At 40.5% G+C, this 16,303-nt stretch overlaps 1 protein-coding gene across 4 annotated transcripts in view; it reads right to left on the bottom strand.

The window, feature by feature from the left end:
- The window catches only part of IFT140 (intraflagellar transport 140), a 91,612-nt gene that overhangs the window by 57,294 nt on the left and 18,015 nt on the right, over positions 1-16,303 (bottom strand). For 2 of the 4 annotated variants that reach the window (XM_074840687.1, XM_074840685.1), the window contains exons 8-16: positions 15,055-15,161; positions 14,161-14,309; positions 8,541-8,744; positions 8,102-8,174; positions 6,515-6,606; positions 5,529-5,656; positions 4,599-4,716; positions 4,018-4,145; positions 1,484-1,634 (exon numbers count right to left, since the gene is read on the bottom strand). In XM_074840687.1, coding sequence (XP_074696788.1) covers positions 1,484-1,634; positions 4,018-4,145; positions 4,599-4,716; positions 5,529-5,656; positions 6,515-6,606; positions 8,102-8,174; positions 8,541-8,744; positions 14,161-14,309; positions 15,055-15,161 — 1,150 coding nt within the window. The remainder of the gene's footprint in view (positions 1-1,483; positions 1,635-4,017; positions 4,146-4,598; positions 4,717-5,528; positions 5,657-6,514; positions 6,607-8,101; positions 8,175-8,540; positions 8,745-14,160; positions 14,310-15,054; positions 15,162-16,303) is intronic. The other 2 variants (XM_074840686.1, XM_074840688.1) reach the window with 1 other exon arrangement.

The following is a 16,303-nucleotide window of genomic DNA, read 5'->3' as shown; positions in this document are numbered from 1 at the left end:
AGGGGTCGGTGTTGGGACCAGCACTGTTTAACATCTTTGCTGGTGACACGGACAGTGGGATCAAGGCACCCTCAGCAAGTTTGATAATGACACAGAGCTGTGTGGTGTGGTCAACACGCTGGAGCGAAGGGATGTGCCATCCAGAGGGACCTGGACAGGCTGGAGAGGTGGGACATGCAAACTTCATGAAGTTCAACAAGGCCAAGTGCAAGGTCCTACACACAGGTCGGGGCAACCCCAAGCACAAATCCAGGCTGGGCGAGGAGTGGATTGAGAGCAGCCCCAAGGAGAAGGACTTGGGGGTGTTAGTGGATGGAAAACTGACTATGACCCAGCAATGTGTGCTCACAGCCCAGAAACCCAACCATGTGCTGGGCAGCATCCAGAGCAGTGTGGGCAGCAGGGCGAGGGGGGGATTCTCCCCCTCTACTCTGCTCTCCTGAGACCCCCCCTGCAGTGCTGTGTCCAGCTCTGGGGGCACCAACATCAGAAGGACACGGACCTGCTCAAGAGGGGCCTGAGGAGGCCATGAAAATCATCAGGGGGCTCGAGCACCTCCCCTGTGAGGACAGGCTGAGAGAGTTGGGGGGGTTCAGCTGGAGAAGAGAAGGCTCCGGGGAGACCTTAGAGTGGCCTCCCAGTATTTAAAGGGGCTACAGAAAAGCTGGGGAGGGACTCTTTATCAGGGGGTGTAGAGATAGGATGAAGGGTAACAGTGTTAAACTGAAAGAGGGCAGATTTACATTAGATACTAGGAAGAAATTCTTCCCTGTGAGGGTGGTGAGGCCCTGGCACAGGTTGCCCAGAGAAGCTGTGGCTGCCCCCTCCCTGGAAGGGTTCAAGACCAGGTTGGATGGGGCTTTGAGCAACCTGGGCTAGTGGAAGGTGTCCCTGCCCAGGGCAGGGGGCCTGGATGTAGATGATCTTTAAGGTCCCTTTCAACCCAAACCACTCTATGATTCTATGAAAGATGTACAATGTCTGTCCAGCAAAGCAGAAGATGGTAAGAACTGGGTGGGAAGAGTGTACTTCCCTGTTCACCTTAACAGTAGGGTCCCTGTTATTCTATCAAATTAATTCTTGCTGCTAAAAGAGGATTCAAGATATAAAATCAGCATTATTTTTTAAAAAACAAAAATAAGTATCAAACCTCTAGATTATCAATTCACCCATTAATGTCACCTGAAAAACTGTAGTCCAGATACAAGCTTGCATTATGATCATCCTTGAAATTCTAGCATAGATAAAGAAATGAACTGTTTTTCTTTGTCACTGTATTCAAGCAAGGGCTAAAACAGAAAGCTCATGTGTAGTGACTGCCTGAAGCCACAGACACCATACACACAGTTTCACTCCTCATTATTGTACAAGATAATGTATACTACCTACTCCCACATCCTTAATGAAGGACCGATGATTTGTTACTTGGACAGGGAGAACTCCACATAAACCCAGGTAAAACAAACAAACAAAAAGACCATACTGTGCTCTCAGTCTGGTTTTCCTTCTGGTCTGGAGATTGTAGGCCTGTTTCAAGAATTGCTTCACATACAAAAAGTCTTGGTTCACTCTGGTCCCAGAAATGGCAAGCAGGGATGTGATAGTGCAACTCTGGGTACTCCACAATAGACCTACTGAAAGACAAGAAAAGTAAATGTAGAAAGGGAGGCAAAATAGTTTCAGCCCATTTGGTTCATGAATGTAAATAAAGGACTAACCAAGGGATAATTTTTGGATGATGATCAGTTATCTATACCAGTACCTCTGCATTGTAGCATTAACCATATACATCATCCTACCTCCTAACACTTTATATGTGGCAATGCCACTTTTAATTTGTTCTCTATATATTAACCATGACTACAGGACACAAAGCATTTCAGCAGAAAATAGGTGGTACTGCCACAAATACAAACAGGCATCCAAAAATCTGTCTCCACTAAGATTACATGCCCTGCAGAAATACTGGAACATCCTTCAAATTATTTACTTTAGCAACTGCTACCAGCGTAGGTACTGTAACATGGGGACTACCTCAGCTCTGTCTTCTGGGTTTTACAACCTGCCCCAAGGTGCTTATTGCCAGCGCTGCTAGAAATGCCCAGCCAGGTTAAAGATAGCTTGAGTATGTGATGTGCATTTAGATAAGCAGTAAAGAGAGAGTTTCCAGTACATATGCCTCACGTTCAAATCCAGCTAAGCAGTGGTCATAGAAGATCATAACTAGACAATTGTGCTTAAAGTGATGGGGGTAAAAAATAAGAAATTCTCAGGCAACAGATCTCCTTCTACTGAGAGTTTGGCAAAGAGACCTGGGCATGCAGTGTGATTGATGCTTTGAACTGCTGAACTTCTCAGTGCTGAGGGAAACTCGAGAGTTGCAGCTGAACCTGACCTGCAGCTGGGGGACTTCAGTCTCTAGATATGGCACAGTTCATTCCCCTTCCTCAGTGCAGTGCTTGAACATCATACTGTGCATGAACAATTCCAAGGCACTGTGAAATAGCACATTAAGCACAAGGACAGCCTTTGGAAAGCCACTCTCTGGCAGCAGTTTAAATAAGAAACATTTTACTGCCTCCTCCTTCGGGCATTTAAATACTACTTCAGTGCCAGCCATGTTAAGACTCCAGACATACAGAATCAGACTATTAAGGAAGAGATTCAAAGAGCTGTAGAAATACACAATGTCCTATCCATGCCACCGAATTCAAAATAAATTACTAGCAAACTGAAAAACAGTATTTGTGTAAAAAAACTGGGCGTGTTTAGATTCTGTCTCAGGAGAAGAGAGAGAGAAGGGGAAGAAGTGTAGATTATTATTATTTTCTGATGAGTTTACTTATTCCAATTTCAAGATACTCTAAAGTGAAGCACAGATAAATGGATTATTCACAACACCATCTAGCACTTAACAATCAGTGAAATAGCATTACTAGCTTGTGGTGGCCTCTGTTGGGTTACACAAGATACTACACCTGAAAAAAACCTCCTCACTACTCATTATTATGCTGTTTGCATAACTGACCAAGACATAAGACCCCAAGTTTGCACTGTCCTTTTTTGATGAGCTGGGCAATTTCTTCTGTTTTTTGGTGATAAGAAGTGTAAATCCTTTTTTGCTTGGGATACCTATAGCAGATAGTTGCTAAAAAAGCAAACCATCTTCTATTCTAATGCTGGGTTTTTTTAAGAAAAATACAGTCAGAAAAATTATTGCAAAACAAGATGGGAATTTGTACCCTAACATTCCACCGTACTTCCATGAGAATTCCTAGTTCACTGCATTTTGCTGCCTTGCTACTAGGATTTCTAATGTATTCACCACAGAAAAGCTTGTATGAAAACAAAGCTGGCAGTTCTAAATAGTTATTTCATGAGGTTTTATCCATACAAAAACATCCTGCATTGGACTTAAAAATTAACTTCTTTCCTAGGAGGAACTTCAGCATATTCTCTTTTCAGTTTCTACCCTTCATGGGTAAACTCTTCATAGAAGCATAGCTTTCCAAGATTTTTCTTTATTTTAAGATCCAGATCCTGATTCCAGTCATATAATACCTCTCTACACATACCCCCCCCCAACACCCAGTCCTCCTCCTCTCAGACACCTCTTGAGCCAGATGTGGCTGCCGCATATCTAATAACTCTCACTGCATTTCTCTTCTATGAATTTGTCCAACACCTCCATGAACCCTTCCTTCATCATCTATAACTTCCTTGGGCAAGGAGTTCCTTAGCTCAGCCGCATGTTGTCTGAAGAACCACCTCCTCCTACTTATTTTGAGCTTGCTTTTTGATACCTTCATTTGACACCCCCTAATTGGAAGAGACAGGGATGCAGGCTGATTGACATAAAATGCACCAGTTTTAATCAATTCTTTAGAAATAATTAAATTCATACAAGCTCCTACTCAAAGACAGAAGAATGTCAGTATCAAAATGTTGCCTGTCTTCATAGGGCAGATTCCTATCTTAAATCCACAAGTAATACTTCTCGAAATAAAAGCTTCTTACTTGTCAATGCCTTGTCCAGAAGAAAGCTTCTCTCTACCATTCCCCTGTTCAGCCTTGAAATCAAAGAGCGTAACTTTGTCCATTTCAACATCATAGAAACAGATCTTGGAATCAATGTTTCCATCCACCTACAAGAAGGGAAAACAGAAGTGGCTGAAGCATGCAGTCAAAAGAAATAAAAGGTATGTTTACCTCACCTGATTCATGCTCTCAGTTTTGTTTACTGGTAATCACACAAGAACATTCTTTGGAAGAAATATTAGGAAATTTCTTGATGTTTTTCTATTCTAGCAAGTTAGCCTTTGATTCCTTTGAAATGCTACAAAGTAGCTTTTGTAACTAAAATATTGCTTCCTTTTCTGCGTCGTTGTTCTCACCAAATGTACAAAACTTTAACACACCTTAATTTTAGTGTTTAGTTATATGCTCAAACATGACGTTTCAAGACCAATACACTGCATAGAACATGTAGGTTTAATTCTGAGAAGTGAACCTTGTGTCTTCAGCAATCTTCTTGAACTGCACCAGTCTATTAACTGATGGTCAGGTCCTAGGGGGGTAAGTGAAGAGCTTTGCCTCACCTTGCTAACAAGGATGCTGACTTTATTGCCATTAGCATTGCACTTGACGGATGCAATGCCTCCAAGGCCAGGAAACAGCTCAGAGAAATTCTTGCTATTGCAGTGCACTTTTGCCTCTCTGCGGAAAGAAATAAACTTAAATCATATGGTGGCAAGCAACTGACAATACAGATCAGCCGAAACATTTTTCAAATTATGGGTAAGACTTTTAAAAACAAACTCTTTCTACCTTATGACACCACTGCCCCAGACTCCAGCTTCCTCTCCAGAGAATTGCTGCGACCTGCCTTTCTTTCAGGAAGAAGTTAATGAGACACTCTTTCCTCAATGAATCAGCAAGAATAAACTTCAATCCTCCTACAGGATTCCCAAAACAGGGCTATACAGAAAGAACATCCTACCAGAATTTTGAATTTAGAGGTCTGTTTTTCCTACCTAAGTTGAACAGTACCATGAATGTTGAATACAGCCCATCACATAAAAGTTCTGTGTATGGAAAACACACTATAGAGCAGAAATAAAGACATGTCATTGGGGGATGGTATTTATATCATCTTACTGGTCACTCTTCCTCTGTACTAAGTTCCAAAAGACTGTATCATTCACATACTTAAGTTACCCTTCACCAACCCACACTCACCGATGATCCTCCATAAATTCTCCACCCACTTTCAAATACACACAAATATCCCTCACAATATCCTCTTTCAAAAATTATTATTGTTACTTATCCCATGTTTTGTCTAATAATTCTGTGGGTCTTCCCTTGCTTTAGGGATAGGCCATCAGTTCATACAGGCTGCATGTATTGCCTCAAGATTCAAAGTGGCTATCACTTTTCATCAGATCAAAGCCAACTAAAAATTGCCCCCTCCCCACAAAATATACGCTCAATTTACAAACAAATGTTTTTAAAAGGCTTATTAATACCTGCGAGAGAGATCAAAGATTTTAAAGTGAGCCAAATCAGTTCCCACAGCCAGGAAATTTCCGCAGACATCCAAGAGGCACGGATTCCCCTCTGCCTCAGAGAACACCAGCAGCTGTTTAACGGTGCCCTGAGGAGAAACGTATAACACCAGGTTTGTGTGGTCAGGGTCTAAGTAGAAGGGACTTATTTTGCCACCAAGCTAAGTCACTAACTGCTGAACTTCTGTGTTAGACAAATCACTACCAGCAAAATGAAAGAAACTACACACACACATATGCATGGTCTCTACAAGTGCAATCTGTGTTTCCGGTTGAAAACTGGATGCATAGCCTCAAAAAAAAAAATTTAGAGGCATCCTTCTGCAACAATTTCCTCTTCAATAATACAACTTTTTCCAACTAAGAGGGATACAGAAATACAGATCCCTGAAGGTCCTTTACTATACAGCTGCAAAAATAAATATATTAATTAAATCAGTCCTTATTGTGATAAATCCCACCCATTCTTGAATACAATATTTCTTAAATAAAATTATGTATCACAGAACTCTGCTAATTAGATTTCTCTTTTTGGTTCTCATGGAGTAGCAGAGGCTGCAAAGGTTAAGCAAAAGATTTTTCAGGAACACATGGAACGTGCAGGGGATATTTTTCATTATCTTATAAGAATATTCAACATGTTCATTTTCCTGTTAGTAATATACATATACATATTCAATCTGCATGCAGTGTTGATCGTCTTAAAGTCTGGCCCCTACAGAATTCTGTTTTCTTTTATAAATACTAGTTACAGTGCAGTTGTGTTTAAACTTTTTAAAGAACACAAAATGTCAAAGATCTTTCTGCTGAAATGCTCAAAGTATTTTTTCTATGGCAAAGGTAGAGTTAATAGATTTATAGAACATCCATTTAACTATTAAGCTGTAACGCCAGTCTTTCAGAACAATAAGACATACTCATCACTTCATGGTTTCACCAGACCTTACCTGCCAGGTGCGGACCTGGACCCGATATGGCTCAACTGTGTACAGATTTTCTCCATGTACAGACAGAACTGGAGAGTCACAAAGAAAAGAGCCTGGACCAAGCACAATAAAGCCATCATTACAATAAACACATCTTTTAAAAGGAAAAAAAAAAAGAGTAATTTTGACTTAAAGCATTTCCACTGTCTTGCACCAAATCCCTATTTTAATTCATCAGTCTCTACCGATTCCCAAACTCCTTGGTGTTGCAGCCTTCTTCCATTCTGCCACTACAACCAAAAGCTGGGATTCCTACTGAAAACAGATGTTTTGTACACTCTGCCCATGAAAACAAGTGGGAGAGGAAGGGCACAGAGTTGATATGGGCAGTAAAGGAAAGAAAAAGACTAGTGCAATGTGAGGTTCTGTTAAGAGAATTCACTCCTTCCTTCATTGAACTACAGTTGAAGAGTGATAAAAGAAACTGTCGGAAAAGAAGAGTGGTTCTTAAATAATTCCATGATTATTGTAGACTGTTGGGACCTTGGTGGTAATAACGCATTGATTCGGCATGGAAAAGTTATACAATAAATGAGTAAATACAGACAAGAGAAGCCATTTCTTAGAAAGCACTTGAGATGGTTTTTAAAAGACAAAGCCTAAACTCTCAAGATTTTGGATGGGATTGATGGAATCCTGCATAACCTGTTTCTCAAGGCAGAAATATTTAGGGAGAATTAATCATAGAAAAAAACTAATTTACTTGAATTAGCTGTATATACAGCAATTTATGAAACAGATTTTCCTGACGGCTGGGACTAAAACCTACTCCTTCCCAGTTCCTATGTAAGTGCCATGTAACCTTTATTACACTTGCTCCCAAGCAAAGTAGAAAAGCCTTTAACAGCCATCGTGACCTATCTGTAGAAGGCAACAGGAGCTCTGGCTACAAAAGTAAGAAAAAAATTATGTTCTTGATCAGCTGTTGGAAGGACTTATTTAAAAGATAAAAAAAGGGCAGACTTATAGCATGTTTTGTGCAAGGCCCTATATGACACGCTAGCTCTGAGGATACCTTTCACGTCTAGGTGTGACAGTCAGGTATACATCTAATCTGTGAGAAACAGCACCAAAATGCTTGGTTTTGTCAAGGCCAGGCACACACTTGGATACCTTAGGAACTCTATGAATGAAGCACATTTAGTCTTTAGGTACTTCCAAGATTAGATTGTTGCTGAACAGAGGTTAAGAGGATATATACGTTAACTTTATGCCTACAGATGCACATCACCTTTGGTTTTACCTGTTGCCACACTGCTACTCGTATACAGAAATACCAACACAGTCTGAGGTTAACCCACACATTGTATCCCAGCATATTTAGTGAATAAAGCACAGATGTAGGAGTTGGCATCTGAGTTCTGGTTTTGTTGATGACTTTTATACACTAATCTTTCTGTTCTGCAAAATGGGAATATGAAGTCTAATTAGCGTTAATAATATTTTTCACTTTGTACTTATGATTACAGTCTGTCAGCTATCATGAATGAATGTATAACTTTAGAGGAAGAGAACCACTGCCACTCTGATCAGTGTTCTAAGTCATACCTGCACTTCTGAAGGTATCTCCCAAGAACTCAAAGACAGTAACTTGCTTCCCATTCCAGAACACTACAGCATCCTAAACCAATCAAAAAAGCAAAAGTATATATACATTCAATTTCTTTTGGAATTGTACAGAAATTCATGCAATAACACAGCAAGACCTTCCACACAATAGCCACCATTCACTAGTTCTTCTGTGTATTGAGTTGGAAGGCTTTTGGTAACCCAAAAGTTCTCTGGTCAGCACCCAGAGAATTACTGAGTCACTGTGCTATCTGAAAGTCACCTCCACCACAGCATCACTGCTACTATCATAGCAATACCTCCATTAGACAATAAATTGAATATCAAAGAAGGGTTATATTAAAGACTTAGAAAGTTTGGTTTCCCTACACCTAACTAGGCAAATGAACAAGCAAATAAATGAAAAACCCAAATTAACCTTAGTAGCGAAGACTCCATTAACATTCATATCAACACGAAGACTGTGTGTGGTTCCTGTGCTGAAGACGGTCACATTAAACAGGTTGGGAGACACCTGTACAACGGCCACTTGCTGATGAAAATGAGAAGACATGGCCTGCTCACTGAGGATCACCACTGAGCTGATGTTATTCACTGCCAGCAGGTTTTTACGGGAACCCCACTGCACACAATGGGAAGAGCAAAAAAAAAAAAAAAAGAAAAAAGGCACAACACACAATTTAATCTAAGATCTTGATTAGTCACTGCCCCCAAGACTGATGACAAGGGGTAGGATAGAATAAGCATTTTTATACATATACAGAGTCCTACTATTATGTTTGTTACCCAGGTACTCAGACACCCTTGGTCTAAGGGAGGAGCTGTTTTTTAAATTAAACCCACTTTTCTTTCCTAAGATATTATTGCACCACCTTACATTTACTACTGCAAGACAGAATCACATATTTAAAGGGCTTAATAATGCTGCGATCTATAAAAGCAAGTTGCATGCATAGTTTCTTTTCTGATTACCATATTCTTTTCTGCAGTTTTGATAGCCCTTTCAGTCAATGTAGTTCAAATTCCCCAGCAAAGAGTGCTAAATCAGATGGATAAAGGGGTCCAAAAGTACACTTCTCCCATTATAGAATCATAGAATAGTTTGGGTTGGAAGGGACCTTTAGAGGTCTTCTAGTCCAACCCCCCTGCAAGAACATCTTCAGCTAGATCAGATCGGTCAAAGCTCCATCCAACCTGACCTTGAATGTTTCCAGGGATGGGGCATCTGCCACCTCTCTGGGCAACCTGTTTCACCACCCTCATCGTAAAAAATTTCTTCCTTGTATCTAGTCTGAATCTACGTTCTTTTAGTTTAAAACCATTACACCTTGTCCTATACTACAGGCCCTACTAAAAAATCTGTCCCAATCTTTCTTGTAAGCCCCCTTTAAGTACTGGAAGGCTGCAATAAGGTCTCCCTGGAGCCTTCTCTTCTCCAGGCTGAACAACCCCAACTCTCTCAGCCTTTCCCCACAGGGACAGTGTTCCATCCCTCTGATCATTTTTGTGGTCTCCTCTGGTCCCAGTCCAACAGGGTATTGATACCAGGGGCTGCCCCGACTCAGGTGCAGGACCTTGCACTTGGCCTTGTCGAACCTCACAAGGTTCATGAGCCCACTTCTTAAGCTTGTCCAGGTCTCTCCGGATGCCGTCCTATCCCTCAGGCGCATCAACTGCACCACTCAGCTTGGTGTCGTCTGCAGATGTGCTGAGGGTGCACTTGATCCCACTGTCTATGTCATTGATGAAGATATTAAACAGTGCTGGTCCCAATACAGACCCCTGAAGGACACCACTCATCAGTGATCTCCATCTGGACATTGAGCCATTGACCACTACCCTCTGGATGTAATCATCCAAACAATTCCTCATCCACGGAGCAGTCCATCCATCAAATCCCTCTCTCTCCAATTTAGAGAGAGGGATATTGTGGGGGACCATGTCAAAGGCCTTACAGAAGTGCAGACAGATGACATCTGTAGCTCTTTCCTTGTCCACTGATGTAGTCACTCCATCACAGAAGGCCACTAGGTTGGTCAGGCAAGACTTGCCCGTGGTGAAGCCATGCTGGCTGTCTCGAATCCCCTCCCTGTCCTCCATGTGCCTTAGCACAGCTTCTAGGGAGGATCTGTTCCATGATCTCCTCAGGCACAGAGGTGAGGCTGACAGGTCAGTAGTTCCCAAGGTCCTCCTTTTTACCCTTCTTAAAAATGAGTGCAGTGTTTTTCCAGTCACCAGGGACTTCACCTGACTGCCATGACTTTTCAAATATCATGGAGAGTGGCTTTGCAACTACATCAGCCAGCTCCCTCAGGACTCTGGGATGCTTCTCATCAGGTCCCATAGGCTTATGGATGTTCAGGTTCCTCAGGTGGTCATGCACCTGATCTTCTCTTACAGTGGGAGGGACTTTGCTCCCCCAGTCTCTGCCTTGAGGTCCATCCATTCAAGAGGTGTGGGAAGAGAGGCTGCCAGTGAAGAGTGAGGCAAAAAAGTTGTTGAGTACCTGTCTTTACTCTCTGCCTGACCTATATCCCTCAGGACTCTCCAGTGCACGATCACTGCAGTCCAGGCTGCCTCCAATCCTGATGTCTCCAATTAGCTCACCTGCATTGGTGACCACCAGGTCCAGTAACGCACCTGCTCTGGTAGGGCTGTCTATTACCTGGCCTAAGAAGTTATCCTCAGTGCTCTCCAGGAGTCTCCTGGACTGTCTACAGCTCACTGTGCTACTTTTCCAGCAGATGTTGGGGCGGTTGAAGTCCCCCAGCAGGACAAGAGACTGTGAGCATGTGAAGCCCTCTGTAGCTGGAGTAAGAAGGCTTCATCAATAGGCTCACCTTGATCAGGCAGCCTGTAGTAAACACCCACCACAAGGTTCCCTTTGTTGCCTCAGTCCTAATTCTTACCCATAAGCTTTCAATCTGGTCATGGCTCTTCTTCAGAGACAGCTCTTCACATTCTATCCATTTCTTGATGTAGAGAACAACCCCTCGGCCCCTCCTTCCTTGCCTATTCCTTCTGAACAGCATGTAGTCATTGATAGCTGCACTCTAGTCATGGGATTCGTCCCACCAAGTTTCAGTAATGGCAACTAGGTCATAGCTTTTTAGCAGCATGGTGACTTCCAACTCCTTTCTTCTGGAGGAATCTCCATGTTCCAGCTAACTCTTTTCAATGAGTTCTATGAAGGTTATCTTTTCCTCCTTTTAGGACTGAAAAATGGCACCCACACAGAGCAATTCTAAAACTGAAAATACCTTACAAAATTCAATGGGAGAAAGATAAGATCTGTTTCCAAGATGGCTTGCAAAGACAGAGTTTCTAACATGCAGCTGGTGATTTCTATTATTAAAGAGAAAGCAATGCTCCCATTTTCATTCTTTCTTTCTCTATTCACAGTTAAACAAGCATGGCTGACATTATTTATGTTTATTCCTACCAAACGATGATTCTGGCCAGAAAGCATTGTGGCAACCAGCTGACTACATGTGAACTCTTTGCACACACCACGTTAACCAGAAGCGATCCAAACTCCAGTCTGGAAGCCATAACTACGTGTGGGGGCGCAGGGGTACCACACACCATCAGTAACGCTCCTTGATAAGCACAGTCCATAGTTCACTGCACAGCTTCAGCATAGGAGCTCTCTCAGGGCTGGGCCAGGGAACAGGCAGAGGAGTTTGGGGTTGGTTTTTTGTGCTTGTGGTTTTTTTAATCTACTAGAGACCATTCATACAGATATACTTTCATGAGCCAGATAAACTATAAAGTTTCTTGGAGCTGCAGAAAATCCCTTTGAAGTCCAAGAGCTTCTCTGTCCTTGCACAACTGTTACCAGCTCTATAAACTCTAGGGATATGCCAAGTCTCTAAGGTCTCTGCTCCCCTCAAAGTTATTCAAAGTTTCACATTAATTTCCTGACATACTGATATTTTGGTGGCTATACCTCTCAAACAACACTGATTTAAATAGTTGTGTTTGAAAATAATTTCATTTTATTCCAGAGCATGATCTAAGAAATAAAGCTATTTTGCATGGTTTGTTTGGGGTTTTCTTTTTAATGGTGCTTAGTTACAATTAACTAGATATTATGCTGCACAACAGATAACCTGGAGTGTATTTGCCAACCACCTCTCTTTTGAAGCCACCATATCAGGTTGAAAAAAGATGAAGTTGGCAAGGAGTCAAATTAAGTTATTGCTGCCCTTTGACCTCACCATGGTATATGACTTTCTATTCTGAGTTTTTCACGGTAATATAGGAAAAGGTTTTTATAGGAATTACTAAAAGATTCCATATGTAACAATTTTTAAAATCTTTTACAAAATATTTTTTGGAATACAGGGATTACAATAAAAAATAATCTAGTTTCCATAATTAACGACAGTTCTGTAACATGAGGTAAAAATGCAGTGACAATTGTTTGGCAATGCTTTTGTTTATGCCAACAAACATTAGAACGAGGGTTCTTTCTGGACAGTGCTCCATATTCTGTTATCTGGAACATGCCTGGATGGTCAAGCTGACATAAACACCTGTATCTCTTCCCTTCCCTCAACTTATTAGCAGATGTATGATACACCAATGGCACACACTATTTCCTATATCCTGGACCTTCTGTTACTGAAGCATCTTAACAAAAGATCTGGGTTCTCCACTTTGATAGTACTTATGTTTTAAGTTTGTAAGCAGGACTCTGAGACAGACCCTTGCTATATGCCAACCCAGAGCAAGCAAATGCCATTGCTTTTTACTTTCCATCCTTATGTGAAAACAGAATAAAACATAAAATTACTTTCTCTTGAAAGGCACCAGATATATTTATTTGATTTTCATTCCTTCCAAAAAATAATGGGTATTATTCTCACATATTAAGCACAGCAACAGAATAATCTAACTTATAACAGAAACTCTAAAAAAAAAAAATGGAAAAAAAGTAATCATAGGGTATAACAAACAAAACAAAAGATGCTGGAGAACCTAAAAGCACAAGCTTTGCCTTTTAGCAGAAGGGTGGTGGTCAAAAAAGCTGTTTGTTAATGTAAAACTTTTTAAATTTAAATTTACAATTGTAACGCTCAGCATTTCTCTTCTGCATATATCAAAATGCTAATAAGCGTAGAATGACAGTGTTTAAGCTTACTGTGACAAATGAAACTATTTCAAATATATAAAAATGCTGCACCCTGACACTTAACAGACAATGGGTTAAAAAATAGATATTATAATTCTCTGTATTGTCATAACCACCAGCATTAAAATATTGTAAATAGCAGTAGAAATGTTTTAAAGCATTGGTTTTGCAAATTTGTAAGAGAAAACTTATCAGCCACATTGAGTCTAATGCTGGCACACATAAAAATATTATCTAGCAAACAAGAAACATTTTCTGACAAAAAAAGCAGCTGAAAACATCATTATTTGTGCAAAAATATAGCATTCCCTTCTAGATGGCACATCTTCTCACCAGAGAATATTTGGTTGTCAATCCATTGTTTTATTTTTGCAACTGCCAGTAAGAGCAAACTTTACGTTGAGAAAGTGACTAAAAAGAAGAAAATTGCCTACAAATAAAATCATGCATTTAGTCAGATTTTTTTGCCTGTTATTTTAATAAATTTATATAAATTTGACATTTCTGACAATCTATCTCCCAGAAAATAATTTCAGGCTGCTGAATGCAAAGAGTTTGTCAGTGAGACATATAATGGAGAGATGTTTGGATTTAAGGATGCCATGACTGCTAATTCTCCCAGACAGAGAGATGTATTTACATTTCAGTGTGTTATGTTGCTGAGCATTTCAACCCCGCCTGTAATGGAATAGCTACAAACAGGTAATATTTCTGCCTATTTCAATTTTAAAAGTTATTTGATCCTGATGGTTTATCCTCCTTCTTCTGAAGGAGGACCAGCCTCTACTGGTGCACCTATCTGTATGATAGTGATTGTCTTCATCTGTTTCACAAAGATGATCCATTCATCTGATGTTTGTAAAGTCCTACTAACATGCAAGAAGACTCTTTCCCATCTTACCTTTATCTGAGTGATGTTTCCTTCAAGTTCTGTAGGTGCCTGCAGCTTCCACTTCTCCTTGCCCTCCAAAGCCCGTACGCTCTGATCGGATCCTGCTGCTTTCCTCCACATGGCTATTCTCCCTTTGTTTGTACCAGCTGCTAAGAGACCTGCCATTCACAAACCTTTTAGGCATTTTGTATCTTAAACTTCAGAAAAACAAACCCACATTATACAAAGTAGCAAGCAGCCTAGCTCTGGTTCTAAGGTTCCAGCAGCATCCATTTCTTTGCCTACCTGCAACCCAGCATCCTAGTCCTGAACTGGAGAAAGTTTCTGGAGAAATAATGGCAGAAGTTTCACATGGCAAGGCCCATTTTCTAAGGTACCAGATGAAGTTATCTTTTAAATTTATCAATGATTACATTTTAATCACTTTTTAATAGCTGGTTTTGTAGTCACCATGGGCAAGTCACCATTAAACCATTCTAGTGGACACTAGCTATGGCTACACTGGCAACAAGGTGACATGCTGGAGTAGCTCTGTAGGAAACATCCATTTTAAGGACCATGCTCTATATGTTTGGCATTAGCTCTAGTGTGGGCTTGTAGACTGATGCCTGTAACATCTTGGAGTGCATTAGGTGTGCTACAGGAGTACTTATACCCGTTCAGCGTCATCAAAGGGTATCCAGCTTGTGTGCCAGAAGACAACTCCACACCGAGACAACCAAATTATCTCACTGTACCTTCAAAAGCACACTCCTGATCTGAACTAAAATGCTTCTACATCACATGCTGTTACTGAAACCCTCAGTACACGAGACAAATATACTGAAATGACTACAGGCACTGAAGGCTGAGGTTTGACAAGGTTTAGGATCCAGAGATCACAGCTGCCACGTTATTTCTCACCTTTAGCACTGCAGTAAGAAACACAGTTAATACATTCTCCTCCCTCAAAGCCAAATTGAACATCTGGGGAGAGCACATAGTTCTCATCTCGGTCCAAATCCCAGAACCTAAGGCACACAAAACAAGAGTGTTAACAATGCTTTTCCTTCCAGGTGTCTTGCTAAACAGAGTTAATAGGATGCTGTACATGAAATTAATTTGCTATTTCCACAATGCCCAGATCATTCAATTTTTAAAATTAAATTGCCAGCAGCTGCCTCTGGAATGCGAATTTCTTAACAATCTCCTTCCTTTTCCTTTGACTTCTTAATCTGCAGCATGTTTTGTGATATTCTCCTATGAAGAAAGGAGTCAGAAGCAAACCCAGCTTTAAGAAAAATAGAAAACAAAAGAAGTGAGATCTAGCTGCAATTTTCCTCCTGCCTACTTATGCTTCCTCCTCTATTTTAAGAATATTCCTCAGCTAACCAGTAGTCCTTTGGATTCCAGATGTATTTTCTAGAACTAAACATTGTCATCAAGCATATTCCTTCTTGATACTTGGTCTTTATCACACTCTTACAAAATTAACAGAAGACTTTGTCTGATAGTAGTAGATGGAGACACAAGAAAGTGAACTACTGATGTTACCCCCACCCTCCCAGAAAAGTTAGAAGAAACAGGTAGAGCAAGTCATAGTAAAGACAGGGAGAAAGAAGATTTAATACCTTTTTTAAAAAGATGCTAAAAGGTAAAAGCTACAGAACATGGCACCATAGCGGCATGGCAAAGTAACATACTTGGTTTAAAGAATTAGGGATAAAAGTAACCAAAATACTTGCCTTATACTAGAGTAACAGAGAAACATCCTGAAAAGCAAGCACTTTTTTTCCTGTTGCTGATGCTATGACTGTCCTAACAATCAGACAATAACAATGGAAAGAACAGCAAAGTGGCTACCTTTTTCATGCAAAAAACATAAATGGATATATTTTCAGAAGAAAGCAATAACAGCAATCAGAAAGGAAAAGGTTTGGGTAGCACTGCCTGACAAAACAAAATATAGATATAGAGAAACAAAGATTGTATAGAATTCATTTTTATCCTCAAGGAAACAGATCGTTCATTTTATTTTTCTATTTATTTTGAGGAACAAAATTAGAAAATATTGGGAGTTTTTTTCGTTATTGGTTAAGAAAAAACAGTTCAGTAAAATACGGTCTGCAATGCAGACCATAAACCTTTTAGCTGGCACTTCTCATGGGCAACC

Source organism: Strix aluco, chromosome 15 (genome assembly GCF_031877795.1).
Source record: "Strix aluco isolate bStrAlu1 chromosome 15, bStrAlu1.hap1, whole genome shotgun sequence".
Lineage (NCBI taxonomy): Eukaryota > Metazoa > Chordata > Aves > Strigiformes > Strigidae > Strix > Strix aluco.
The sequence above is the reverse complement of the archived record's forward strand: the minus strand, read 5'-3'. Positions and strand labels throughout refer to the sequence as shown.